The sequence below is a fragment of the Neophocaena asiaeorientalis genome, unplaced genomic scaffold (genome assembly GCF_003031525.2).
Source record: "Neophocaena asiaeorientalis asiaeorientalis breed wild unplaced genomic scaffold, Neophocaena_asiaeorientalis_V1.1 scaffold192, whole genome shotgun sequence".
NCBI classification, from domain to species: Eukaryota; Metazoa; Chordata; class Mammalia; order Artiodactyla; family Phocoenidae; genus Neophocaena; species Neophocaena asiaeorientalis.
The window spans coordinates 5,680,847-5,708,310 of record NW_020185326.1 but is presented as its reverse complement, the minus strand read 5'-3'; the positions used below and the strand labels follow the sequence as shown (position 1 = coordinate 5,708,310).

Genomic DNA, 27,464 nt, shown 5'->3' with positions numbered 1-27,464 from the left:
AGGCTGGCTCCCCATCCCCTGAATGCTGGTAACGTTCAGCATCACAAAGTCAGCACGTTCATTCTGCGCCAGGCCCTGGGCCAAGGTCACCGCCTGCTCCCCATATCATGCTCCCCACCAGCAATGACCTCTCCTTTCAGCTCCCCAAGCCCTTCCAGACAAGGCTTAGAGCTCACCTCCTTCAAGCGCTACTCCTGACCGCCCTCGGGAGGCATTTTGCCCCTCTGCTGCCCACTCCAGCACTGAGGATCTATCCTATTCATATGTTAGTTAAGCACTCAAGGCCTCAAGACATTTTTTTCCAGTACTGGCTTTAACTTCCACTTGACTCAACCCAACTTCTTATCCTAATTTTCCAACTCAACCTCGGTTTTAGAGTAGAGGCTCAATGGGATCAATCTGTGCACCCCAAATGGCCCAGTGCCCACCTGGTACCAGCAGGGGGGTCTCAGCAAGCTTGATTTGATTCAGGGGAAGGGTAAGCTGATGGGTGGGAAGTGGGCGAGGGGCGGGTTATAGTTCAGTAACTCCCAGCGGTCCCTAGGGTAAAGCCCCAACCTTTCCAGGGGCTCGGAAAACCCTCTGTCAACTGGCCATCAAACACCCCGCAGTTGCACAACTCCTCACGTGCCCTCCACAAGCCTTGAAACTGCAGCCACACCAGCCACTTGGGGCTGCTCTCTTCACTCTGGGCATGGCACTGGCCGTCTCTCCCCCTCCCCAACAGAACACCCACTTCTGAGCTTCCTCAGGACCCAGCTAAGCACCCGTGAAACCACTGGTGGGTCCCCTCCTCCCAGCTTGCTCGTCTGTCAAGACTTGGGTCAAGCTTCAGCTCTTGGGAAGTCTTTCCTGCCTCATTTTTCCTTGGAATCCAAGTGATTGTGCCATCTTGGTGTGGACCGCCACCCCACAAAGTGAAGTCCAAGACACTTTGCTGCCTCACCTGGATCCATGGCTGCCTCCCAGGGTCTCACTTATGTCAGTGTCATGGCACGGGGCTGCAAAATGCCCGGTGAATGGACAAAATGCTCCTAAAGTCCTGCCAGCCTGCCCCCACCCCAGCCATCTCTTTGTGGCTGACCTGACACCACCCTCCTCTCGCCTCCCTAAGGCCCACCGCGCCTCGGCCCATGCCTGTCTGGAGTCCTGTGCCTTCCACACAGGAAAGAGAGATGGACACTGAGGCCCTGCTCCTCTAGCCCAAGGCTGATGGTCAGGGTGTCTAGGGTGGACAGGAGCTTCTGTGTGACAAGGGCAAGTGGGAGAATGGAAAACAGGGCTGTGGACACCTGAGGTCGGGCAGGACCCCACTGAAGGACAGAGGGCCCTGAAATGGGGGTGGGGACAAGAGCCATGTTTCCTCCTGGCTCCTGGTACCCACGGAGTATAACAAAGCCGATAGAGCTGGGAGGCAGGCAAGCCGTGTGACGGACACTTGCTGCATCTTGCTGGGGCAGAGCTTCTTTCCCTTGTAAAGTGACAGCCCGCTTACCTCCCTGTTCCTGTTTGCTCTGAGACCTCAGAGATACGATTCCAAGGCACCAGTGACCAGCGGCCGGCAGCTCACTGGCAGGGGCGAATCACTAGGGCCGGGGTCAGACCAGACTGTTACCCCGCTGGCCTGGGCTCCCCGACCACAAACAGCTCCATAAACTGTAAACTTCCCCGAACCACAGACACTCCAGAGACCTGCGACATCTCCCACCAGGGTGAGGCCAACTATCTCTGCATCGCCTGTTTTCACATTCAGGAGAGCATGTGCTCTGACAGCCTCAAAATCTTTATTTGTGTGTGAGTGCTCATTTTTCAGGGACAAACAGGAGATCCAACATCCCAACTGATTATTACATTTGCAGCCATTAAACCAACTTCAAAGGCAAGGCTCAGACGCATGTGGAGGAAAGGCCTGTTTTCATCCCGTTTCAACAAGCTCTTCCCAAGTGCCGGGCACCATGCTAGACTCTGGGGAATGACTCAGGCCCTGTCCAGGCTGCTGGAGGAGAGAGAGGCTCACTCAGAACTCAGAAGCAGGAACAGGAAAAGAGGAATGAGAAGCATTATGTGAGTCCTGTGGGAGCAAGGAGCTTGGGGAAGGCTCCTGGGAGAAGGAGGTTATGGTGAGAACTGACACAGGAGAGCAGGGAGGTGTTGCACGTGTTGCCTGGAGCCCGGGGTCCCTGAGTGGGGCGCAGAGGGAGGCGTGGCTTGAGGAAGGCCTGGAAAGTCTGCACCTGGGTCTGTGGGGCTCAGTGAAGGTCTATGGGCAGGGGAGTAACACTGTCAGGCCGCGTCTAGGGAAATCATCTGGTGACAGCAAGAAGGAGGGATCTGGGAGGGGTGAGAGGGGAGGTTGGCTCGTGGCCCCTCACTTGGTCCTCGACACTTCCCTCCCCTCTCTGAGAGCTGCCCTCTTCAGAGGGGAATGACATGTGCTGCAGGGACACAGGGTACCCAGGGGCTCAAATGCTGTTCCTCTTTACTGGGATGACGCACATACAAAAATGACAGCCCTTTAAAATATATATTAAAAAAAATTTTTTTTAAGTGGGCATGGTAAAATTTTCTCCATTTGGAAGCAGGCTTTTTGGAAAGACATTCCCCAGGGTCTCTAGTGTGGCTTCGGCTCACAGGTTTCCAGGGTGCTGAGTGGAAGCTGCTGACACCGAGTGAAACACGGCGTGCGAAGGTCTGATCATGACTGGTGACAAGCAAACAAAGGCTGCAGCCCAGCAGGCAGTGTCCGGGAGGGCTTCTGTGTGTGTGTGGGGATCATGTCCTTAGGCCCAGTGGGATCTGTGAGCTTCTAGTGTGTCTTACTGCTGCTACTGCCACCACCAGAGGAGATCAGCACTTAAGTCACCTTAGGATCAGGTCGAAGCTTTGACTTTAGAGATGGGTAAAATGAGGCCCCGAGGGGCAGCGCCTTGCCCACACTCAAACCAGGAGTCAGCGGTGCTGGGATGAGTTCCAGAGTCCTTCAGCTCACGATTCCTCCCCCAAACCATAACACACCCTCCACCCTGGCCTTATTCTATCTGGCCACTCAAAGATTTACAAGATTCTCACTGTACGATCACAGCTGTGAAGCTAACAAGATAAGCTTGCAAGACTGGGCCCCCGACACTGCCCACTCCTAGAGCAGGGGTTTCTGCTCCTCTCTGCAGCCCCCGGTGCTCAGGATTTGCAGAGAGGGATGTCAAGGAGACACCAGAATGGATGTCCACGCCTCTGCAGTGGAGGTAGAAAGAGAGTGAGGCAAGGAGTCAGGGAGTGCGATGTTGCTGGCAGACCAGACCAGAGGACCAGGCATGGAAGGAGACCCCAGGCTAAAGCAGGGCATCTCAAACCATGGGACCATCTGTCCCAGAGTCATGGAGCCAGCTATTAAAATGCAGATTCCTGGGCCCCAGTGAGCCTTAAGGAACGGGGCCTAGGAATCTGCATTTGCAACACGGCACACCCACCTCCCCTCGCTTCCCCATGTGACTATGACACAAACTGACGTTGGAAGGCCCTGAACTCACATCTTCAGGGCAGCTTGCCCCTCACCCTGACCCAGGGTGGTGGGCAGGGTGCTGGACTGACATTCCTCATGTTTTACAGACAGGCTGGGGTGAGGGGCCTCTTGGTTGCCCAGAGAACAGGGCCGGGGGCAGAGAGTTGGGTGGGTGTTCCACGGAGCCTCCATGTCTCCTGCACTGAGTGCTCCTGCCCTGGTGGACCTGCTCTGAGGCCAGGCAGGATTCCGACTGCAACATGGGGCTAATCTGTCCACCTGGGGACTCTAGCATGATTTGCCCTCCAAAGTCTCTGGGGGCTCCCCTCATCAGAGCCCTATAATGTGCAAGATACCCTGGGCCAGAATGGCTTTACCTGCAACACGGAGCCCCAGAGCATCAGGGGTTGAGGGAGCTCCCAAAATGAACCATAGAAACTGCCCTGTGTGTGTGGAAGCCCGGCTCATGGTCAGGTATTGGGCTCCAGTCCTGGTTTCTTGTGTGATTTCAGGAAAGTGCCTTAACCTCTCTGAGCCTTCATCTCCCCAGCTACATAATGGGGATAACACCATGTGCCCTGTCTACCTCCCCAGGGTGGTGTGAGAATCGAGGAGCATGGATGTGTTCAGGACATCAACACAAACACAACGGCTATCGTTACGTGGTTTTCTACTATTCTTTTTTTAAGCATCAGGGAAAAGGTGTGTTCTTTTCTTCTAGTATTGAAGATCAAGGCCACACAGAGGTAAGCGGGCATTCTTTTTCAGCAGCCGGCAAAAAAGCACTTGTATGGCTTCCACCTGGCTGGCCCCTTTCTCTGGGAAAAGAAGCCAGGGGTCCTTGGTAGGCGACTCTGAATGGGCCTTTCATAATTTTGAAATCTCAAGTGCATGTGTGCTGTTTATGTCAGTACTTATAAAGGGAGATGGAACCACCCTTGTCAGGAGAGGAGATAATCGGCCAGCACGTCTCCCTGGCAGAGGCACTGTCGTGTAATTAAAGATGATAATTATAGCTCCGCGTCTAGCGTCAAACCCAGGGCTCTTTCCAGACACGACTGTGCCTCCCCTCACCCTGTGTGTGAAAACACACGGGCTCTCTGTGGATGGGGAAGCCCTGGGCAGCCCTGTCCTTTAGCTTTGGGTGGCTCCTGTAGGCCCAGCCCTTTGGACGGTTTGACCTGGAAGCCTCATCCAGGAGAGCTGGGTCCTCTGCAGTCCCGCCTCACTGCAGGATAAGACCAGGTGTGACCGGGGGACACGGGGCTGACAGGCAGCCCCTGACATGAGAGCGGGAAAGAGGGCCGGCTGGCTCCAGAGGGAACCCAGGTTGGTGCCCCTGGAGGCCACGCACTCGCCGGCACGCAGCGCTCTCTCCCCCAGCGTCCGTCAAGGAGTCTGAATGCTGACTTGCACACACAGCAGTTCACCCACACTTCCCCGCTGAGGCCTCTGTAGATAAGAGGTGAGCTCTGAAGGGCAGGAGTGGCTGTGACTGTCTTTAACTCCCATGACCTGTCCCACAGGATGTAGCTCAGAGCACAGGCTCCAGTCAATGAAAGAAAGGGGCAGGGACAGGGCCTGATGTGATACAGCAAGTGAGCACTGGACCTGGCACCCCGAGACTTGAGCGCACGTGCCGGCCCTGCTGCTGGGTGACTCTACTCCCTAGTTTGCAGTTTCTCTGTCTCAACAACGAGAATAACTGGGCTGCCTCCAGGGTCATTCTGAAGATGAAATGAGATAATGTCTAAAAAAGCACTTTATAATCAGTAAAAGGAAAAGTAAATGTAAACTTTTATGACAATCACTCCATGTGTATAACTGATAGCCAAGGTCCTGGAAGAAAATGAGAGAAAGGCCAACTAATCTGACAATATTAATCAGAAAGATTCCAAAGACCCACAGATTTCCTGAAACAAAGATGTTTTCCTTGTAGACTCTTGAGTCCCAGAGAAGGAAGAGACATCACTGCCTGCAGACGGGGCCCCAGAGGCGGAGTGAAGGACTGACTTAGATGGGGCTCCAGCAGAGGAAGGCAGGGGTGGGGGGCGGGCGAGAAGTTTCATTCTCCCCCAGGACTGGACAGAGGCAACACCTCCCACGGGTGCCGGCCACTGCAAAGGCTGAGGGGATGCATGAAGGAGGGAAGATGGGTCATTTATGGTAAGGAACTCCCCAGAAACAAGGGGACACCGGCTTCACGAGGCCTTGGATCACTTACCAAACAACACTGTGGGGACTGGAAGGAGTCCTGGACTGGGACCTCATCTCTCTCCACCACTCAGTGGCAGCCCTACCCCACCCCGAAGGCCTTCTGTTTCTTCACCTGTAAAACGAGGGAGGACCAGACAGTCCCCAAGTCTAGCACGGCTCTAAAACCCTCACTCTCAGAAGGATGATTTCCAGAGAGGGGAAAGGTTTTAACACCCGAGTTCAAGTTTTTCAAACAGCACCACACACAGTTCAGGTCAAAAGCAGCTAAAAACTGACGACAGATTTCAGATGAAGCACTACTTCCTGTGGACTCCAGGACTGGGCACCAAACCCCTGGGAAGCTGTGAAGCCTGAGGGTTTCATGAAACCAAAGGCGATTCCTCGGTCTCAGCCCAGGTGATTCCGCCCTTCTCCTGCGAATGTTCAGGACTGAGGCAGGGCGTGGGGCAGGGGCCCAAAGGGCCACCTGGAGCTTTTCATTAGCACTGGGATCCTTGGGATTTACAGCACATCTTGGTCCAGATGAAAATTAGTTTCAAGTCTAGGGGTCAAACGGGCTGAGTATATTAATAACAAACAAACCCTACCTCCTAATTTCTGGGTGTGAATTATGAAAATAATGAAAACATTGCCGGATTTTCTCTGAGGCTCAATTCAACAAGGTTCCTTTGCATGAAAGCCTAGGCTGAGCTGGGGGTGGGGTGAGGAGGACTGAGCAGAGATGGGCGAGCCAGCAGCCTAGGTGACTGCCCTGGGTGGGTGCTTTTCACAATTCTGAGGCCTCCTCAGCAAAACACTGGGGCCTCCTTGGGATCAGTCGGGACAGTCCTGCAGCTCCTCCCAGGCCTCCTTGGCGCATGGGGCTGGGTCTCGCCCCTCACCGCCTCTGCTCCCACCACCCTTCCCAGCCCAGTCACCAGGTAGAGGAGTCTGTTCTAACCCACGACCCACCAACCCAAGCAGACCAGTCTGTGCCCTCTCGCGCAGCCCCCAGGTACTCACTTCTATGCCCACACCTCCTCAACCACTGATGCAGTTCCACGGCACATGCCACCTCCCACTGGAATGGCCTTCCAGGGGGCAGGCCCAGGTGTGCTCCAAACGCCCAGCCCAACTGGGGCTCAACAGATACTGGACAAAGCCCCCTCCTCAGCTTCACCTGGAAGGGCGGGGCTGCCCCTCCTCTATCTTACCTGCTCTGGCACCACACTCCCCATACTCCAACCACCCCAAGAGAAGCAGGGCCCAGCATTAACTCTTTCCCTCGCAGACTCCAAGGAAGCAGCTCTGAGCTAGCGAATGGGAATAAGGCCCTAGAAGAGGCCAAGGAAGGCAGGGGTGGAGTGGGCAGAGGGGCGCTGTCGCCCACTGGCTGTTTGCAGTTCTGCTGAGTTGTGAAGTTGCTGCTGGAGCGACACCCGCCCCCCTTCAGGTTTCTGCTTTTTGTCCCTGAGGAGGTTGGGAGCTGGCCTCCATCGATCCATCCAGTCTGACCCTACAGCTGCTGTCCCTGTCTCCACCATCCTCAGCCCAGGGTCCTTCCCCTACCCCACTGACCACCTGACCTGCCCCTGCCTGGCCTTGGGAACACAGTTCCCAGGATGCCAGAAATCCTCTTCATGGCCCCTGGCAGTTGCTCCAGCTTCCTCACCAGTAAAATGGAAACAGGGAGTTCTGCAAGGCAGGGTTCCTGACTGGATGCTGACTTCGAAAGAGGCTGGTTGGTGGCAATGGAAGGGCTTCGAGGGAAGGCGACCCTGAGCTGGCAGGCTGAGCTGGGGTTGGAAGGGAAGGAAGAGCGTGAGCAAAGGCACCGAGTTGGAACCCAGTGAAGAAGAGACGGACAGGAGCAGACTCTCCCCCACCTGGCACTGTGCCGGGCCTGCTGGCTGGGAAGATCAGCTGGGTCAGGCCAGAGGTGTCCCAGCTTCGGCAGGCGGGATGCTGGTGCTGAGGAAAGGCATGAGGAAGGCTGGTCATGTGAGGGAGATGACGGCTCAGACACTTGGGCACCCAGCTGGCGGGGGAGAGGGGCAGCTGGTGACACCAAGGGCCAAGGGAGGGTGACAAGGACAACGCAGACTTGAAAGGACGCCCAATCTGGAGCGCTCTGTGGTTGGGGCTCATAGGGACACGAGTGTACATGCCAGTCCCTGCATGGAGACCTGAGGCCTGGTGATGGGAGTGAACCTACAGAGGCACAAGCAGTAAGCTGAGCCCAGGATCAGCGAGAGGGACAGGGGGACCCACTGGCCAGGGTGGGGGGGTGAGCCGACTGGGGACTCGTGACTCAACTCGAGACCTGAAAGCTTTAACCTTGGGGGAAGAGTTTACCAATCATTTCACAACACTCCACCAAACCCAGCACATTCTGACCTGGGGACATTCTTTACCGGAAAGTTCTGGGCCAATATCTCAAGCACCGGGTGCCGACAGTCTGAGGGCAAGAGTTCCAAGCCCTGTGGTCCCTGTCCTCCAGGGGGGCCCCAACCCAGCAGATAAATTACAAGGCAATGTGGTAAGCGCTGTACCAGTGAGATTGCACAAAGAGCTACTGTGGAACCAGACCAGGGAGGACCCACAGGAAGGCTCAGGCCCCAGAAGGTGACCCCTTCTCCAGTGCATCACTTTTGTGGTTGCCAGGTACAATTAGAAGCCTGCATTCTAGAAGGGAGAGCAAAAAGGCATTTTGTTTATTTATGATGCTCACACTGCCAGTTTTGGAAAAGGACCAAAAAGGAGGCAGAATACCGCATTAAAACACACAGACTGGGCTTCCCTGGTGGCGCAGTGGTTGAGAGTCCGCCTGCCGATGCAGGGGACACGGGTTCGTGCCCCGGTCCGGGAAGATCCCACATGCCGCGGAGCGGCTGGGCCCGTGAGCCATGGCCGCTGAGCCTGCGCGTCCGGAGCCTGTGCTCCGCAACGGGAGAGGCCACAACAGTGAGAGGCCCGCGTACCGCAAAAAAAAAACCAACCAAAAAACCCCCTAAAACACAGACTAAGCCAGGTGAAAGAGTTGAAAGGCAGGACTAGCCAGGAGGAGGAAGAAGAGGAGGACTGGACCTCAGGCACCTGTTACCCCTTAGACAGAAAGGCTTCATCAAAAAAACGCGAACCCGCTGTTACTCAGCATCCTTCTCTCGCGCGGCCAGGCACTGACCCTGCAGGGAGAGGGGGCCTGGAATTCGGCACAGTTCCAGTTAGCCTCCAGGACTCAGCTTTCTCATCTGCAAAATGGAAATAATGACACTGCTTCCTCCCAGAGCCTTAGGGAGATTCCCGGCATAATCTACAAAAGGGCCCTTTAAATACAGCCCTCTGTCATTGCTACAAACTTCCAGAAAGCCAAGCTGAGTGCTAGTTAGAGGAGGGTACTAATTAATTAGTCAAATAATAGGGTGTGGGGCAAATCACTAAATCTCCCTCTTCAGGCTTCTGGTGGGGCAGAAACTATGGCGGGCAGTCTGCTTGGGCAGGCCCTGCAAACCAGCTCCTCTCCCCTGGGGCCCTCCTCTGAACACGTGAATGCAATGGTGCCACATCCGAACCCACTCAATCCCCCCACAAGAACCTTCCTCCCCTTCTTGGATAGGACAGTCCCCATCGGGTAACCGACACTCTCAACCTCCCCCTCACCAGGGTCCCAGCTCCTCCCTCCCTCTCACCAACTGCTCCCCAAGGCTGGCAAGCTCTTCTGCCCTACCCACCTGCTCCCACCTGCAGCACCCCTCAGCCACGGCCCTGGCTCCGGCCTCGGCCCCCCGGCCCAGATGACTGTCGTAGCCACAGAACCACAGAACCAGTCTCGCTGCCTCTTGCTCCTCTCTGCTCTAGTCCATCCTACGCACCCAGGGGGCACAACGTCCTCAACAACTTCCTAACCTGCTCAGGATGGGTGGCGTCCCCCGCAGCCTCCATGCTCTGCCCACACACGAGGCGCGCTGGTGGGTGGGCAGAGGATGCCAGAAACTTTGCTGCCAATTGACCCGAGTCTACTTTTGGACAGGCATTTCCATCAGTTTCTGTGCCTTCAGATCTTTTAATGTCTCTCTGGAATTTTAAAGGGCAAGAGACAGGGATGCGGAGGTGAGCTCCTCTATTTCACATTCCCGTTCCTTCATTTCCACCTTTGGGAGGATGCCCGTTTCTCTCACAGCTGTCAGGAGAGAGAGAGGAGTTAGGGGCTGCGTTCCCGGGGTCTGGGCCCTCACCCCTGTGAGGCTGGTGCCAGCACACAGGATGGTGCTTGCTGCTCTGGGAAAATCCATGACAACCCCCAGAGTCTGTGCTCCTGCAGTGAGGCCAAGAAGAGAGAGGAACATGGAAGGCAGCCACTGGGCCAAAGTTGTGCCCCTCAAACCCCGAAGACAGCACTGAGACCATCCTACCCTCCTGAAGGTGGTCAGGGCTCTGGGGACAAGCCTCCAATCTGCCCTTGACTTTGAGAAAGCCCTTGAGCTGAAGTGACCAGAGGCTGCAGAGTGTCTGGGATACAGACCTCTCAGTACCAGAGTTCCCAGAAATGAGTTTACGGGAATCACAGTTACGTAACACTCCCCTTTGATCCTGTACCCACGGCGAAAGCTTCACAAGAACAAGGACTCTGCTTTGTTCACTGCTCAACCCCTAGAGCACAGAACGGTGCCAACACACAGTGGACTCTTGCAAACACCCATCCAATGGACATATGCATCACACTTTGCTCCCTGACTAAGGCCCTGTGACTTCAGACAACTGTGTCTTGGCAAATGGAAAAGGTTGCTTATAACAAGTAGTTGTTTACTGTTTGCTTCCTTTTCATTCATTTATTCTCCACATAGACTTGTATTCCTGGGCTCATTCATTCAACTGATAAATATGTACTGGGCCCAGAGAAGACATGAGGATGGGTTAAGACCCAGTCCTCTCCTTCAAGAAGCTCTCGGCCAGGGAAGGAACAGAGAGAGGAGGCACAACCAGAGACCTCAGGTAGCCCACCAGCATGCAGACAGAACTGATCTCCAAGACGGAGCAAGGCACCAAAGGTCTCCTGCCCGACTCCCACCCAACTCCCACCCAGAGAACAAGCCAGCTCCTTCTCTACCTTTCCGCCCATTTAGCAACTGGTTAAACTCAGACTTTCCAGATCTGGCATTTTTCAGAGGAGAATGGGATGTCTCTGGGCTCCCGAGGGGGCCCCAGCAAATCTGTCTACCAGCCCCGGGTCCCTGGAATTAATTAATAGCCTCATGAATTTAACAACTGTTTACAGAGCCCCTACTTTGTGCCACATCCTACTTTAGCTACTGAGGCTACAGCAGGAACAAAGCAGACATTTCTGCCCCTGTGAAATCCACACCTTAGTGGCAGACAGACTATAAACAGATAAAGTGTGAGTAAAATATATAGTATGCTAAATAGTGAGCAGAGTTAAGGAACAAAACCAAGCAGAGAAGGGGGGTGAGAAGCATTGGGGATGGGTTGAAATGGAAGTTAAGTGGCCAGGGAAGGCCTTGATGGGAAGGTCACTTTGGGTCAAGACGTCAAGTGTGGCTCTGCTCAATATCCCCTCTCTGCACAGCCCACACTGGTCTTCAGGACCCCTGGCACCCCTTCCTCTGTTCTCTTTCTGGTATCACTCTGCTTGGGCTGTTTTCTACTACAGACATCCGTGTTTGTCTGGGTCCTTGTCAACCTTCCCTATGCGCCAGGGGGCACCTGGAGGGCAGGGACCGAGGTCTGGCACACAGCAGGAATGCTGTCAATGACTGTCAGCTTTCCGTGGCCTGTCCCAGTCCTGTCGCAACTTTCCTGAAAAGCTGAACAAGCTCAGTGTCAAGGGTCAAAAGGGCCAGGGGCATGTGGGGTGAGAGAATAGGAAGCAACTGCCAGTGTGGGCTCACTGGTCACCATGGGAACCTGGGCTTCCTGCTGTCTTCCTCGGCAGCTCCCCTCCCCACTGCGCCTCCCTGGGCCTGGAGCTCAGCAGGTAAAGCACCGCTGGGCGTGTGTGTGAGCTGTGCTTTCTCAAGAACAGGAAAGTCATCGGGTGACTAATACAAAATCTATTTACACTTGGTTATCTCCTTCCTGTCCAGTAGGTAAATCATTCTGGTAAATGATAGACCAGCCAGGGACCTATGCACAGTCCATGACCGAGCCTTCTATCTGTCAGTCAGGAGTGGGCAAGGGCAGGTTTCCAAACATTTCAAAACCAGACCAGGAGCCCTATGTTAGAAGTCAGGAGACCCGCTCTGTGGCTTGCTGCTGTGTGACTCTGGCCAGCTTGTACCCCTCTCTGGGCCAAGTGGAAAGAGGATGCAAGACAGAAAGATTGCTCTTCAGGGACAGCTCCAGCCTGACATCCCCCAGCTGGAGGACAGCTGTGACCCCCAGGAGAGGCTGAAGCCTGAGGCGACTTGGAGAGCAGGCAGGCCAGGGAGGAGCACGGGGCCTGCAGAGGGGGAGGGGAATGAAGGGTGCGGAGACTGTTCAGGTAGCAGGGCGGCAGAGCCGGCCAGGTGAGGAAGAGAGGCGAGTGCATGGACATTCTGGGAGCAGAGTCCACGGGCACTGTGGAGCTGGAAGGGCCTGGGTTCAGGGCCCAGACAGAAAGGCCCCCTACTTTCCCGCCACCAAAGGGACAGGAAAACATTGCTGCCTCAAACTATTCTATACAGAATGGATGAACAACAAGGTCCTACTGTACAGCACAGGGAACTCTATTCAGTATCCTGTGATAGACCACAATGCAAAGGGATATTCTAAAAAGAATGTATATATATGTATAACTGAATCACTTTACTGTACAGCGGAAATTAACATGTTGTAAATCAACCATACTTCAATTAAAAAAAACAACAACAATGCTGCCTTGAGCCAGGAGGGCAGAGATGACAGTGAACATGCGAGGAAGGCAGAAATCTCAGGTAGGGTGGCTGGAGGTGACCTCTCTAATGGCCAGTCAGGACTACAAGAGGCCCCTTCTCTGAGAAGCATTTGCGGGTCTTTGGGGCTTTTATTCTGGGATTCAAGAATAGCAGCTCCAGGAAAGGCCTCTGGATGCTGGCTGTTCAGAGGGTGCAGACCTGCAGCTCCCAGCCCTGTCTGCCCTGAGAGCAGAGGCCAGCATGCGCGCTCCTGGGATGGTGCCAGAGCCAGCTCTTCCTCACAGCCTGGCAAGACCTAGGCTGGTGCCAAGTGGAAGTGGGTGTGGGTGGGGTGGGGGAAGGTGCAGTCCTGACCAGGACAGCTGGAGAAGCCCAATGTGACCACAGAAGCGGGGAACCTAAGTGCTTATAAAGATCCTCATGGAGCCCAGGAAAGAAGACAGAATCTGATTTTTCAGATGAGGGAGCTGAGGCCCAGAGAGGGGAAGCAACCTGCCTCAGGTCACACAGCAGACCAGGGCAGAGCCAGGGCTAGAATCCACATTTCCTGTCTCCTTCCTCCTGAAACAGGCCACCACTGGAATACAGAGACTTGAACGTGGTACACAACCACCATTCTCTTGGAAGGAAAGTATGTTGCTGCTAGAATAGGCCATGCCAGAGGAAGAGAAGATACAAAAGGACGCCTCCACCCCCTGCCTTAAAAATAGGTGACTGGCTTTACCTGGAGCGTGCCTATAAGCACATGGAGCTTAAAAGGGCAGAAGGCAAGTCTTAAGCAAGGAAAACAGCCACGCCAGGGCAGTGGGGCTGTGTGTGAAATGGCTTTCTTTTAATTTCCTCTTATTGTGCTATAAAGTTGACTTAATAATAAAAACATGCTAAGGACTTTTTAATGCGTAATTGCTTACATATTAAAAATTATATGAAAATGCTTTCAATTAATACTTATATGATTCATCCTGTGAGATGACACTTTGAACAATTTTATGTAGGACAGGGAGGGGGTGGGGGTGGGGGTGAGAGTCACACCTAAAAATGAGGCCTAAGTAACCGTAAAATTCCCAGTTATTTCTGCAGACCCTCTGGGAGTCCAGGACGGATGTGATAGTGTTTCAGCTGAAGGCAAGGGCTCCAGATGGCACTGCTTTTCCTGGTTTTACTGCTTACTTAACCTTTCTGAGACTCAGTATTCTCATCTATAAAATGGGGATGATAGTAGTACCTATACCTCACAGGCTCCTTGGGAGGATTAAATGAGCCAATCGTGGGAAGTGTTTGGAGCAGTGCCTGCCAGAGAGGAAAGCCCTCTGAAAAAACAAACTACCACAGTCCTTGTCACCACCACCACCTTGGGTACCTCTGAGAATTCCTGGGGCTGAAGGCCTGGGGAAGAAGGACCCCAGGTGAGAAATATTCTGCACCTTTAGGCTAACTAGGGTCTCAGGATACAATCCGACTTTACAAGCTCTTGCCCCCATGTGCTTTTCCTATCAGGATCCTATCAAAAGCCTCATCTCCTTCCACTCCTCTCCAGTAAAGAACTCCCACACCTCCATGCCTTTGCTCAAGCTCTTCCCTCTGCCTGGTTGCCAGGCCCAGCTCTCATCCCCACCACTCCCACCTCCCACCCCACTTGGATGGTCTCTCCTCTGAACTCCTGGAGATTCACCTGCTTACCTCTGTGCACCAACCAGCCACCCAGGTCCATGCCTGTCTCCCTGCTTCATGGATATTACTGCTAAAGACAGGGGCACGATTTGCCCAGGTTACACGGTCCAGATTCCAACATAACGGGGCTTAGCAAGGGCTCCAGGGTACCAAGGGTACCACAGAGGGGCTGGGGAACCACCTGCTCCAGTGTCCTGCAACCCACCTCCAAGTGGGCAGGGGCCCCTAGAGGGACTGGCCAGAGAATTCAACAGCACAGAAAACCACGTGAAGAACCAAACAGGCCCTCTGCCCTCCAATATCAATAATCTCAAGCACATGTACGAAGTTTGTTCCTCCACCCAAGACTCACATCAGTGTTGTGTGCCCTATTTTACAAAGCAGCCCCCAACAAGCTAAGCATCCTGACACACACAGTCACCCAAGTCAGCCTGACTCAGAGCCCAGCACCCTGGACTTCTCTGGCAGTCCAGTGGTTAAGACTCCGAGCTTCCAACGCAAGGGGTACAGGTTTGATCCCTGGTCGGGGAACTGAGATCCTACACGCCGTGTGGCCCGGCCAAAAAAGAAAAAAAAAAAAAGAGCCCAGCACCCTTCCCACCACATCAGCAGGTCTCTGTGCAACAGGGGCCCTCAAGCCCCAGGATCAAGTCTCCGGGAAGAAGGAAAGAATGGGCTGCTAAGCAGGGATTTGGAGAGAGGTGGCCTACCTATCGGCTCAGTGGGAGGTTTGGCCTGGGGACACCAAATACATAGACAAGGGAGCAGAAAGGAAACCAAGAAGTGGTGTGATCCTTCCTCTTCAATTCACACATGGAAAAAGCCAAAACCATAATCTGACCTCAAGAGATGGGCCAAGAAAGACGAAAAGCGGAACCAGGACTGCACAGTTGGCACGAGTCAGGCTGGCACTGAGAAAGGAAGCTGCCAGCCCTAACCAGATCCTCTCCTATTCAGAGTTGGTCTCAGGTGCTCCCTTCGTGGGGCTGATCCTGGGTGTCTAATGATGGGGGCGGACACAGTGAATCATGGCATCTCGGAGCTCAGGATTGACACAGACCTCAGGGGTAGCTTGAACCAACCACACATCTGAGACTTAACTACCTTCATATCATCTCCCAGGGCTGGTTGTCTTGCCTCTGCCTGGATGCGTCTAGGGATGGTCAACTTACTGCCTCACAAGACAACTTCACATTTAATCAGTGTGTTAAAAAAAAAAAAATCTCAAAAGGATCATGACTTTTCTGAGTCTCAGTTTTCCTACCTATAAAAAGGAAAGCTTGGACTGGGTCACTAGCTTTCCAACTGGGTTCCATAGAGCCCTAGGGTGTTAAGGAAATATCTCCAGAGCTGCTGCTGAGGTGAGAGCGGTGATGCGGCCAGAAAATGAGGCCCAGGCATACATGGGTTCTGAGGTTCCATGGAGAGCTGAGCCTCCCTTTTGGATCCAGAACCTAATTCCTGTGGTTGACACAAAGGGGAGTCTGTGGGAGAGGGTAAGTTAAGGCAGACAGAGAGAAAGGGGTAAGAGGAGCCCCTAGAAAAACAGGCAGGCTTCTCCATGCCCTCCATCCTAGCTACAGCCAATGGGCTGGGCCGAGTTCTCTGTTCACAAAATCACACCTCCCACAGGCTCCCCACCACCTGCTGCATGGTGCCAAGGACACAGAGGACAAAACCTTACCACTTATCACAGGCCACGTCGGCCATGCTGGGGAGTCTGAAGATCAAGCTCCAGGGAGTGCACCAGGGCTGGACGGGCCCTGGAGAGAAGTCCTGTGTAGCAGTTAAACAGGGCCTTAGACAGCCCCCCAACTGACTACCCGGCTGTGTGGCCTTGGACTAATTACTTAGTGTCTCTGTGCCTCAGTCTATTGGTAAAATGGGCACCTCCACTTCAAAGAGTGACGCTGAAGATCCAATGAGAACTCACACCAAGTGCTGTAAACAAGTACGAGAGAACTTAGCAGCGGCCTCCACTGCTGTTGCTGTTATTATTGACCCATCATTCCTTAAACAGGGAAAAACAGAGGCACAGAACGTGCTGCGCAGGGTCAAACAGCCAGTTCACAGCCAAAAGCAGCTAGAAGTACTGTTGACTGCCCACTCCAAGGCTACTGCTTCTCAGGGGGAAACTGAGGCCCAGGGGTCACTTAGGTGACAACTGGCCGTCCCAGATCTGCTTGACTCCAGTCTGGTCTCCTTTCAAAACCAGTACAGAGATGCACGTCATCTCAGGCAGAGAAGCCATGCTCTTCCTGGCAGCATTATTCTTTTTCTTTGTTTTTTTTTTGGCCACAAGGCTTGTGGTATCTTAGTTCCCCAACTAGATTGAACCTGGCCCTCGGCAGTGAAAGCATGGAGTCCTAACCACTGGAATTCCCCTGGCAGCATTAGTCTTACGTACCAAAGATGCCTGCCTCGTTACTAGAAGCTACGTGTACTCATACACATAAATGTTACAGCATCAAAAAAGATGGTCCCCCTAAAAGGCTGAATATAACTTGTTCTGTGCCACACCCCCTGCTCCACTGCCATCCCCAGCACCAACCTCTGTTACCTCCCCCTCCCCTGGAAGCTTCGTGGCAGCTCAGTGAGCTACTTCCTGGAACATTTATATGGTGCTGGCTAACCCAGCCCCCATCCTTGCCATCAGTCACTGCGGTGATGGTGATGTTACACACAAAGAATTCCAAGTCAAAGAGAGCTGCTGCAAGGTCATTACACCCAGAAAACGTCCTGTTTAATCACGTATTTCCTTAAAAACAAAAACACGGGTAAATTTGGGCATAATCTCCAAGGTAGGAAGAAAGCACAGAGCAGCAAAGAGAAGGATGCTTCTTTGGAGAGAGAATGCCTGAGATCCTATCAGATTTCCAGTAAACTCACACTGCCCTGCCTTGGACCTGGCCCCCATGGGTGTGCCTCATTAAAAATTCCACCCAGTTAATCAGCTCCTTACCGATGGGGTCCATGGCAGCACCCAGGAGAGGCCCAGCTCCACTCCAAAGACGCTGAGCAGTGGCGGACCCTCCCCAAAGTCGGGGCTCCCAGCAGATGTTCCCACCCATCCCCTTCAGCCCCCTGCCCCCATGTTCCAAAGATGCAGGTCTGGGCCTCTCCCTTCTGCTGGTGTGACCCCAGGGAAGTGACTTGTCCTCAGTCTCCCTCACCTGTGAAATGAGACAACACCTCCTTTGCAGGGACACAGTGAGGTTTAAAGAGTGTATATGTCACGGGGCCCAGTATGGAGCCTGGGACCTGGCAGAGGCTTCCAGCCTCGACAGCTCCTGCCATTTCCTCATGCCCGGATACCTGGGCATCAAACTCAACATTACACCTCCTCCAGCACTCAACCCCAGAGTCTGCCCTGCTGAACACAGGCCACGCTGGCGAGTCCGCCTCCAACTTACTATCTGTCCTCAGGCAAGTCCCTCTCCCTCCTAGCCTCAGTTTCCCCATCTGTAAAATAAGGCTGTTGGGTTTGGATGACCTCAAAGAGCCTTTGCTGCCCTGATGTCTGAATGTGCCAGTGTCCCAAAGTTACTCCTGGACCCACCACGCCTTTAACCCAGGCCAAGGTCCGCTGAGTGCAAGACTAGTGGAAGCTACAGGGAGGCGCAGGGCCACGGCGGCCACCACTGGCCCTGAGGGCTGAGCTGGGCTCGGGGCTGTTTCTCTGGGCCTGATGGGGGTGCTGGCACGTGGGTGGAGGTGATGGGGCGTGATGGCAGGAGTGGGTGTTCCTACAGGCCTGAGGTGAAGACTCCACCAGCAGATCTGCTTTCCTGAGTTGCTGGAAGAGAACAGGCTGCTCCCCACCTTGGGACCCTGGCCCCAAACACATACTCACCTCTTGGGTTCTTGCCGCCCATGGAGGCCGCTTTGCCAGGAGAAACTAGAAAGATGGGAACGGCCACAAGAGGTGGCCCTCCAGCAGGCTGGCCGAAGTCCCTCTGGTCAATTGCTTCCTGCCTCAGCCCTTCACAAAGTGGCCAGGTGTTCTGGAGGCCACACTGGTGGCCAGAGAATTGCCTTCCATGAGCAGGAAGAGCATGACGCAGAGTCCTGGAAGCAGGGCCTGGACTCACACCCAGATTCTTCAGCAATTATCCTACAGGGTCTCTGCAGCCCGAGAGCTAACGTTCAACGCGGGCCCAGAATGTACTAAGTGCTCAGTAACTGTTTCTTCCCTTCCTTCTCCTTCTTCTTCTTTTGTAAAAAATATATTTATTTTATTTTTATTTTATTTTTTGGCCGCTCCACATGCTGGATCTTAGTTCCCCGAACGGGGATCGAACCCACGCCCCCTGCAGTGGAAGCGTAGAGTCTTAACCACTGGACCGCCAGGGAAGTCCCTCCCTTCTTCCTTCTAATTCAGAAGGAATCAAGAGAAAGTGCTCAAAGACATGAACACAAATAAACAATAACAGAGTCACAGAAGGAGGCACGTGAATCCCAAATCCTGAGACACACAGGGCACCAACTCACTAGGCCTCAAAATTCGGGGGGCTACCTGCCCGCGCTCTGCAGCATGTAATGACTCTGCTCATATCACTGTCCTGTGCAGGGTCCGAGGGGGCCAACCCACACAGCTGCTCCTCTGTGCCTGGACCATCCTCCTGAGCCAGGAGGACGTTCATGGGGGGCTTCTCCTCTGCCCATGATCTCCCTACCACCCGCCCATGCCTGGGGTCTGTTGAGATGGCTGATATCTGATAACTGCTCATTCTTTAGAGATGCTCCAAGTATCATCCTGGCAAAAAGAGACCCCCAGGATACCACATACCTGGCCACATTCTCCTGGGCCCTACACCATTGCTCTGCCAGGTTTTATCATCAAGGGCCAATAGGAAAACAGCCAAAGGAGGAAAGTCTCTGTGTTTCCTATAAACCTGCCACGTAGACCATGGCTCTTTAAGCTGCTTCCAGCCCTAAAACAAAGATTTTCTTGTATGGGGCCAGGGATAATTCTGTCCCTAACGATCTAGTCTGCCCCCTTCTACTAAGTAATAAAAGCAAGGCGACCCAGCTGTTTCTTTTATTGCCCTGGCTGCTAGGAAGTTCCAAGCTAAGTTTTCCATCTCAAGTGCTGTATCTTTCTTTAATCCGAAATTTCTAAGAGAACTTTCCCCCCCACTTCCCCATGTACTTCTTAGTCCCTATCTTGGTTAACTGTACTTGGTACCCTGGTATCTGGACTGCCACTGTGCCCTGCCAGTTTCTTCCTGAGGTCGGTGAAACACGAACAGATAAACTGTGGTAAAGATTCAACACGGCACTGCCCCCCAACCACCACCTTGAAAGTACACACCTTCACCTCTGGAGGCTGGCGGGTGACCACAGGGCCCGTCTGCCTCCCTGCTGAGTTGCAAGTCTCTGTGCCAAGGGCTCTGCTTACCTGTCATGATCCTCTGCGCCTCATAGGGCTCCATGTAGCCAGCACTCTCCCCCTTTCCCGCTTTGCTTTTCAGATCATTCTTGGCATCAAAGGGATCTGAGTAGTCATCAGCGATGGTCACCTGCAAGGAAGATGGCAAGCGTGTGAGTCCACCTGTGGCTGTCTACTTCACTTCTCTTCACAGCCAGGCTTTGCTCCAACAAATATAAACTGAGCCTGTGCCAGATGAGCAAGGAGTAGGAGGCAGAGGCAGGAATCTGAGCTGGTGCCCACCCTCGGGGAACTCTGATTCTTGCAGGGGTGACAAGGGGCCCATGCTGCAGTGCTCCATCGTAAGGGAGGGGCCTGAGCCTGCATATGTAGGGTGGCTGCTCCGGGCACAGTGAAGTGAGGACAGAAGGGCATCTCGGTACAGAAGCACAGAGGCAAGAACTTGGAAGGTGTCTTCGGGGAATGTGACTTGCTCGATTTAATGGAATGGAAACGGAGGAAAGTTGGAAATGAGCTCGCAGAGAGCCTAGAAATGCTGACATGCTTCTGGTGCTGGCTGAGGCATAGAAGAGCTTGCCTAGAGATGATTACGTCCAGTGTTCCATTTTCCCCAAATCTGGAACACAACCATCCCTTGGGTAACCAGGCAACAATTTGGTGAGATCAATGCTCTGCAAAGATGACTGAGGCCCCACACAGGCCCAGTGAAAACACCAAAGCAGCTCAGGGATGAATGGATAGATTGCCAAGGCCAGCGAGGGCCTTGGAAGCAACACATCAGAAGACCCTTCCATAACAGATGGGGAAACTGAGGCCCAGAGCGGGCACCTTGGCTGGACCCTCTGCCTCCCAGAGCCCTTCCTGGACTCCTCACTTGTCTGTATTCCAGAAAACAGCAAAGTTCTACAACAAACAGAGCAGTCACCTGGGGCTAGGCAGTGGGGACAGCAGGAGAGTCCCCTAAGAGTGTGAGAATCTGAGTTTTGAACACTTCAAAGTTCCACATTTTCCCTGGAGAAGGGTAAAAATTCTCAGTTGGAGGCTAAGAGTAAACACAGCATCGGCAGGCGGACTCTCAACCACTGAGCCACCGGGGAAGCCCTCCTCCCATTTCTGACTACCTAACCTTCAGGAGAGGCACTCTCACCAGAGGGGAAAGGACAGGAACCCGCCAAACCCGTTCCCTTTCAATGCACCCTTTGCTCCACCACAAACTCACTGTGACTTCTGCCCCTTTGGTCACACATCTGGCAAAGGGCAAGTCCTCAGCCTCCCAGCCAGGGCCACCCAGCTGCCTCTCTCGGGAGGGGGCAGGTTAGCTTTTCTCTCAACCCTTGGGGTTTCATGAATTGTTATTTAAATTGTGGGGTTAATTAGAAACCACAGGAGCCTCCACTCGCTCCCAGCTCCTGGAATGTAAAGCATTTGAGCGGCCTGTAAACCCAGGGGAAGGGAAAATCCCCCTTTGTCTGCCGGATCATGGCAGTTTGTGGCAGCAACCCTGGCAGCATGAGCCAGTGACCTCCAGTTGCCGGGAATGTGATGCCCGCAGCCCTGTCACTGGCGTGTGGCCTGGAGGGCCGACGGGAGGCATAGCACATAGCAGTCACTGCTCCCCTAAGAAGAGCAGGCTTATCGGTTGAAGACCCAAGGCTGGAGCGCCCGCAGTCTGAGCATGTGCAGCCCCGCTGCCACCGCTCCACTGTGGCCATGGGTCAGGCTCCAGTGCCAGCAGGGGAGCTTCCAGATGCTGACACTGTAATCGTGGCCTTTCTGGAGACTCACTGAGCTCAAATGACACCAGGCAGGGAAAGATGGGGGAGAGGGAGCGCTAGGGCCCGCCATGTCTTTCATAGGACATTTCTACTCTACCACTTGCAGAACACATTAGGGAGAAAATTAGACAAGTGAACCACTGTCATACAGAACAGCTCAGATGCCAATCAGTGCATGTAGGGTTTTGGGTCTCAGAGTTCAAGGGGCCTGAAATCTAAAGGAGAAAATGATGAACCTGCTGTGGATGACATCTAATCTCTTTTCTCTCATCCCGGCCTTCCTTACTGTCTCTTTTCAGAATGAACACCCTCCGTCTATTCTGCAATGAAGAAGGGAGCAAATATTTCCCCAAGAAAATAAAATCACTTGAGGGGATTAGCTGGGGAGGGTGCTGGGCTGCAGTCTCTCCGTAATCTAGAAATCAACATTCCAGCTCCTCCCGGAAGTGCTCTATGATTTGCAAACAGAGGCTAGCAGGATGTAAACCAAATCTTTGTTCGCCCTGGGATGGGAGCTCTGGGAGGCCTTCGGTTCAGCAGGCGCTATCTGTATTTTCTAATTAAAATGAGATCTGAGCGTGGGCTGTCACGGGGGCCCTCTGGCTGCCTGCCCTGCTTACTTCCGTTTCAATAAGAATTTACAAATCCTAAAACCAGGAAAAGCTCTTGGTCTCTGCTGACATATGGTTCCAGTTATACCTGCTGACAGTTGAAAATCCTTCCGTTTAAAAAAAAAAAAGTTTAGAATTCTGTTAGTTTAAGAAGCAAATCGGAAGATTCCTAAAATGTATATTTAATCAATTTCCTTTCAAACTTCAAAGTGAGGTTGGTAGAGGGGAGGGAATTTGAGGTTTGAGCAACGTGAAACTCAGCAAACAATCACTGAGCTGTCTGACCTTTCACAAAATCATGTCCCGGTTTTTGGAGTAAAAATTTAACCAGGTGTTAGGAGAGTTGAGTGGGGAGTTTAACCAGAGTGCCGTGCGACGTGCCACAGGCCTCAGGTGCAAGCACTGGGTAGTGTGACCCAGGGACACTGTAACTCAGGATGGCCAGGCAGGGGGCTTGAGTGAAGGCTGTTGATTTTCTGAGTTAAAAGAAAGGAAGCAAGTTTGCCCAGGAGTGGGCTTGGATTCCTGGGGGGGGTTGCTTTTGCTTTGCTTTAAAATGCCCCAGTTAGCGGACAAGTCTCTTAAATCTAATTAAACAATTCAAGCAAAAGGGAGCTAGCCGGGACTCCTCCACAGGTCAGGCCACTTGGGCACATGAGAAGCCTTCCTTGATTTTGATCTTGGATTGGCAAAGACTCAACATGGCACTGAACCCTTCAGATGGCTTGCTTGCCTTACACAGGGCAGGCGCAGAGCTGAGGGGGAACCCAGGCCATTGGTCCCACCATTCCACCATGGAGCAGAGCAACAGAAAGATGGGCTGTCAGCGTGTGGCTACCTAACTCATAGAACACACCTTCTTTTGCTTTCTTGGCCTCCTGGGATAGGCATACCGGCCCATCTCTGAAAAAAGAAGCAGGGTTATAGCTAAACCCCAGGCAGGCCTTTTCTTGCTGTCAAACAAAATTGGAGACCCCAGGTTAGCCAGTGCCCCTGAAGGACTTCTATAGGCTCATGAAGCAGTGAAACTGGGAGCTGGGGGTGTGTCCTCGAGAGACCTGTTCCAACCTCCCATTTTTGTACATGGCCCACTGCAGTCCGGAGGATTCTAGAATTCCAGCACACCCAACGCCTCTCTGACAAGGCTCTGGGAGCTGGCTGCAGACTGGAGCTCCACAAGCCTCCTTTCTGCTTTGCATACACTGCTGGGTGGAACTGGTCCCTCCCTTCCAGCAGTCTGAGGCCTGGGTGTTTTTTCTTGGGGATTTAGTTTCATGATAGGAGGTAGTCTTCCAATTTATCCCCAAAGGGAAGTGGAAAGTGGGTGTCTCCACTTGGCCACATGCCCATATGCTTTAGTGAGACAGTGGCACCTGCGTTGAGAACTGGTTCCTCTCCATAGGCTCTGGGTGGAAAGGTAAATTGGTAGAGTCACTGTGAAAGATAACTTTGGGAGCGTCCACTAAAATCCAAAAATGCACATGGATTAACCCAACAATTTCACATTTCAGTATTTATTCCCAAATGTGCACAGGGAGACATGGGCAAGGATGCTTACTGGAGCAAGTAATAAGGAGAAACTGCAAGCACCTGCTATGCCCATCAATAGGGGGATTGCTAAATAAACCGTGCCAGTTTCACACTATGGGATATTATGTAGCAGGTTAAAAAAAAGAAAGTAGTCGCTCTATGGCTCTATACATAGTGCTCTAAGACATAGCTTTGGGTGGAAGAAAGCAGGCTGTAGAATGGTAAATACAAGATGATTGGGAATTCCCTGGCAGTCCAGTGGTTAGGACTCAGCGCTTTCACTTCTGGGGGCCTGGGTTCAACCCCTGGTCAAGGAACTAAGACCCCACAGGCCGAGCGGCATGGCACCCCCCCAAAAAAAAGATGATATCTATTTATGAAAATTAAACAAAAACCTGTATCTCTATTTAACAAAAACGTCTGGGGAGACAGACACTTCAAGCTGACACCTCTGGGAGGAGGGAAGGACTGGTAGTTGGGTGATGAAAGGAAAATAAAAGGAGACGTGTATGTAATGTTAACACATTTTTCAAACAAGAAAAACTTATTAACATACTATAAGCAAAACCAAACTTTTCCAAAGCACTCCTCTTCACAGGTTATTTTCGGTACAGTAGATAAACTGCTTGCCTGAAGATAGGAAATCTGTTTAAAAAAAACAGATTCCTAGCCCTAATAACTTGTATATTTTATAAGCAACCCAGGTGATTCTTATGATTAAAGTTTGGGAAAGGCTAAGTTAGAGCCAGCCCCCTCGCCCACCAATCTAAAGCTAAGCCTCCCGATACCACTCTGGAGTTCCACTTTTCCCAGATATTTCTCAGCCTTGTTCATTAAAGTGAAGCAGGAAGTCAGTGTTCAATGCAGCTCTCTCTTGCTTTCTTCCCTGGGGGTTAACTGGAGCAAGAGACGATCCAGCATGCCTTGGTCCATCTCCAGAATCTGAGACGCAGGAGTAATGGCATCCTCTGTGCAATCCTGAGGACTGGCCCGGATTGAGCAACACGCTTGAGCTGTGTGGGAGGCAAGACCCTGACCTGCCCAGGAGGGGAGCCCGGCCCAAAGCCTGCCCTAGCCGTGAGGATGTGCAAGGCTCTCTCTTTGGAAGCACAGACCCTTTCAGAACAAGACTAGCTGGCTCTCAGCAAACTCTCCAGGAAGATTACCTGGCTCCAGGGAAGGCTGGTGGGACCGCGGAGAGAAGCCACTACTGAAATATACCGGTATCCCTGATAAAAATCACTCAAACCTGCTAGAAAAAAAAAGGGACAGGAGATGGATTAGCCGCCACCTTCCAGGAGTGGGTGGCCTGCACTGTCCCCACTGCCCCACAGGCAGTGCCCCTCCAAGCCATACAGGCACCTACGCTCTGCTGTCTGTGGGAACTGGCCGCATCGGGCTGCCCTAGCTCGGCCACTTGTGGGATGAGGCAAGACAAGTCTCCCCCACCCTGTGCTGTTCTCCTCTCCCTGAAAAGTGAGGGGGCGGCACCCCATGAGGTCCTGGGTCCTTTCCGAGCCCATGACTTCTTCCTGCTCTACTCCAAAGCAAACTGCACGTGAACAAACCTGGGAATGTTCTACATGGTCCCAGTTGGACCATTTCCTTATCAATTCACCGTTAAGACTATGCGTTAGCTTTCTTAATGGTTTGGGGGTCATGGATCTCTTTGGGAATCTGATAACTGACGAAGTTGTTGCTCCCTCCATCATGTTTATATAAGCCTGCAAAGTGTTGGGCACATCTCAGAAAGGTCAGGAGCCCCAGATAAAATGACCAAGCTCCCTCGCATTCGAGCCACTTTAGAGAACAGCTAAGAGGAGAGGTGCTCTCTCTGTCTTAGGGAGGTGATAGGTGCTGACCCTATCATAATTCAACACACCTGGCTGAAAATCCAGGCTGGTGTGTGACTGGCCTGCCTTTTGACTGTGCAGGGGGAGGGGGGCACCGTGAGAGGACTGCCTGGGACTCTGTGGGTTGGCTTGCCAGCTTGAAACCCAGGAGCCACACAGCCCTCTGGAACAGGGGCAACCCGGCCCTCTCCCCAACTCTGGGAGTCAGGAGGGCTCCTGGAAGGTGAGCAAACAGCGTGCAGGGCATGAGATGGCAGCAGCAGCCAGATGGCTCCATGCTTCTGCCCCCATCAGGGGACCGGCAGGCTGGAGTCCTGGTCTTCCTTTGGGACCCACTGTGACACAGGCCCTGGCAGGCCTGATGTCCCCAAGATGGAGGCTCTGTTGCCATGCCGACCAAGAGATGGCATTAAGAAAACAGGGATCTGGGGGTCTGAGGAGAAGCTCCCAGTGACCGGGGGCTGCCTGGAGAAGAGGCAGTGGACAGATGTTCTGTATAGACTGAGAACTATACAGAAGCAAACTCAGTGAGTCAGGAAGGACATCTAACAGCTAATAAAAGGACACACTGCCTGGGCGCTGGAGCGCCAGCCATTTGGGTGTCCAAGCAGAGGCTCTAAGGTGGGCGTCTGCTTTGGGTCGAGGTCAGGCAACTGGATACCACCTGTCTGTGCTCTGTTCCTTAGCGCAGCTTCGGCTGCCCCCACAGCAGAACACAGCCTTCAAGAGATCCATGAAAGCTAACACATAACGCCTTGGTGGGTGGCTGTTTGCAGGAACTCCACTGTGACCGAGGCGGGTGGCATTTCCAAAGCCCCAAGGCTGACCAGCGGCAGCTGGGCTGCAGCAGTTGCCTGGGGCTGTGCAAAAACACAGAAAGGCGGGTGGCACCACAGAAAGGACACAGCCAAGCAGAAACAGCCGGGACAGAGAGTTCTGGACCTGAGCTGGCTCTGCTACACCCTCACTGGGTAACTCCGAGCAACCTGCTTTATCTTTTTGTTTGAGCAATTCATCTGTGAAACGGGGCAAAATTGCCTGCTTTCTCAACTTCACATGGATGTTGTGAAAAGCAAATAATGACATGATTTGGGGACGTGACAGTAGTTGATAAAGAACAGGCTATGGTGGCCCCTTCTGGGAGCCCATGATCAAGCTGGGGTCTCTGCCCACGAGAAGCTGAACATCTAGTCGGGAAGGCAAAACAAGCTGGGGTTTCTTCTCAGCTGAGAAGAAACCCCAGCTGAGGCCCCAGTGATTACACAGAGAAAATTGGCTGCAATTAGGCATGACAACAGCTGTCACATTTCTCAACCACAAAAAGAAAAATGTTTGTGAATGATTCGTTTTTCCCCCTTTTATGCTTTGGGTTAGCTGAGGCCCCAGTGATTACACAGAGAAAATTGGCTGCAATTAGGCATGACAACAGCTGTCACATTTCTCAACCACAAAAAGAAAACTGTGAATGATTCGTTTTTCCCCCTTTTATGCTTTGGGGAAGATGCACCTAGTCGGGGCACCTGGCTAAGAGGTAGAGAACCTCAGGGCTACCCTCCACATGCTGAGACAGCAGTGTGCTCCCGGTCTACGCCTGCGTCCAGGGCTCGGAGGGGTCCACAGAACTGGGCTGTGACACACGCAGGGCTATGGGTGTGACACACCCGCCCCATGCAGAGATACAAGCAAGCAGTCCCTGCTTCCCTCTCTCCCTGTCCCCGGCTTTGACCATCATAGACTAACTCTCCTTACAGGCACAGCAATAAATCATTTCCGACATGGTAAGAAAATTAATTTGGGGAAGATTAATCAGCTACCTTCCTGCGTTCAGCCGAAACTCCTGGAAATCAGATGGTGGGGAGGATGCTTTTCCACACCAACCTAGGACCAGTTCCCTTTCTCTCCCTGAAGGTCTGACTCAGTCATGCAGATCACCTCAAAGTTCTAGGCCCCACTTTCACGCATGGAGGTCAAGTGCTCTGCCCACAAGGCTCCGGGGGCAGGAGCTCACAACTTCATGCTTCAGTCATTTGGGACAGTCGTCACT

At 53.0% G+C, this 27,464-nt stretch overlaps 1 protein-coding gene across 1 annotated transcript in view; it reads right to left on the bottom strand.

The window, feature by feature from the left end:
- Positions 1–27,464, bottom strand: part of SHB (SH2 domain containing adaptor protein B) — a 212,434-nt gene that overhangs the window by 68,656 nt on the left and 116,314 nt on the right. The window contains 1 exon segment of the mRNA XM_024734432.1: positions 19,661–19,781. Coding sequence (XP_024590200.1) covers positions 19,661–19,781 — 121 coding nt within the window.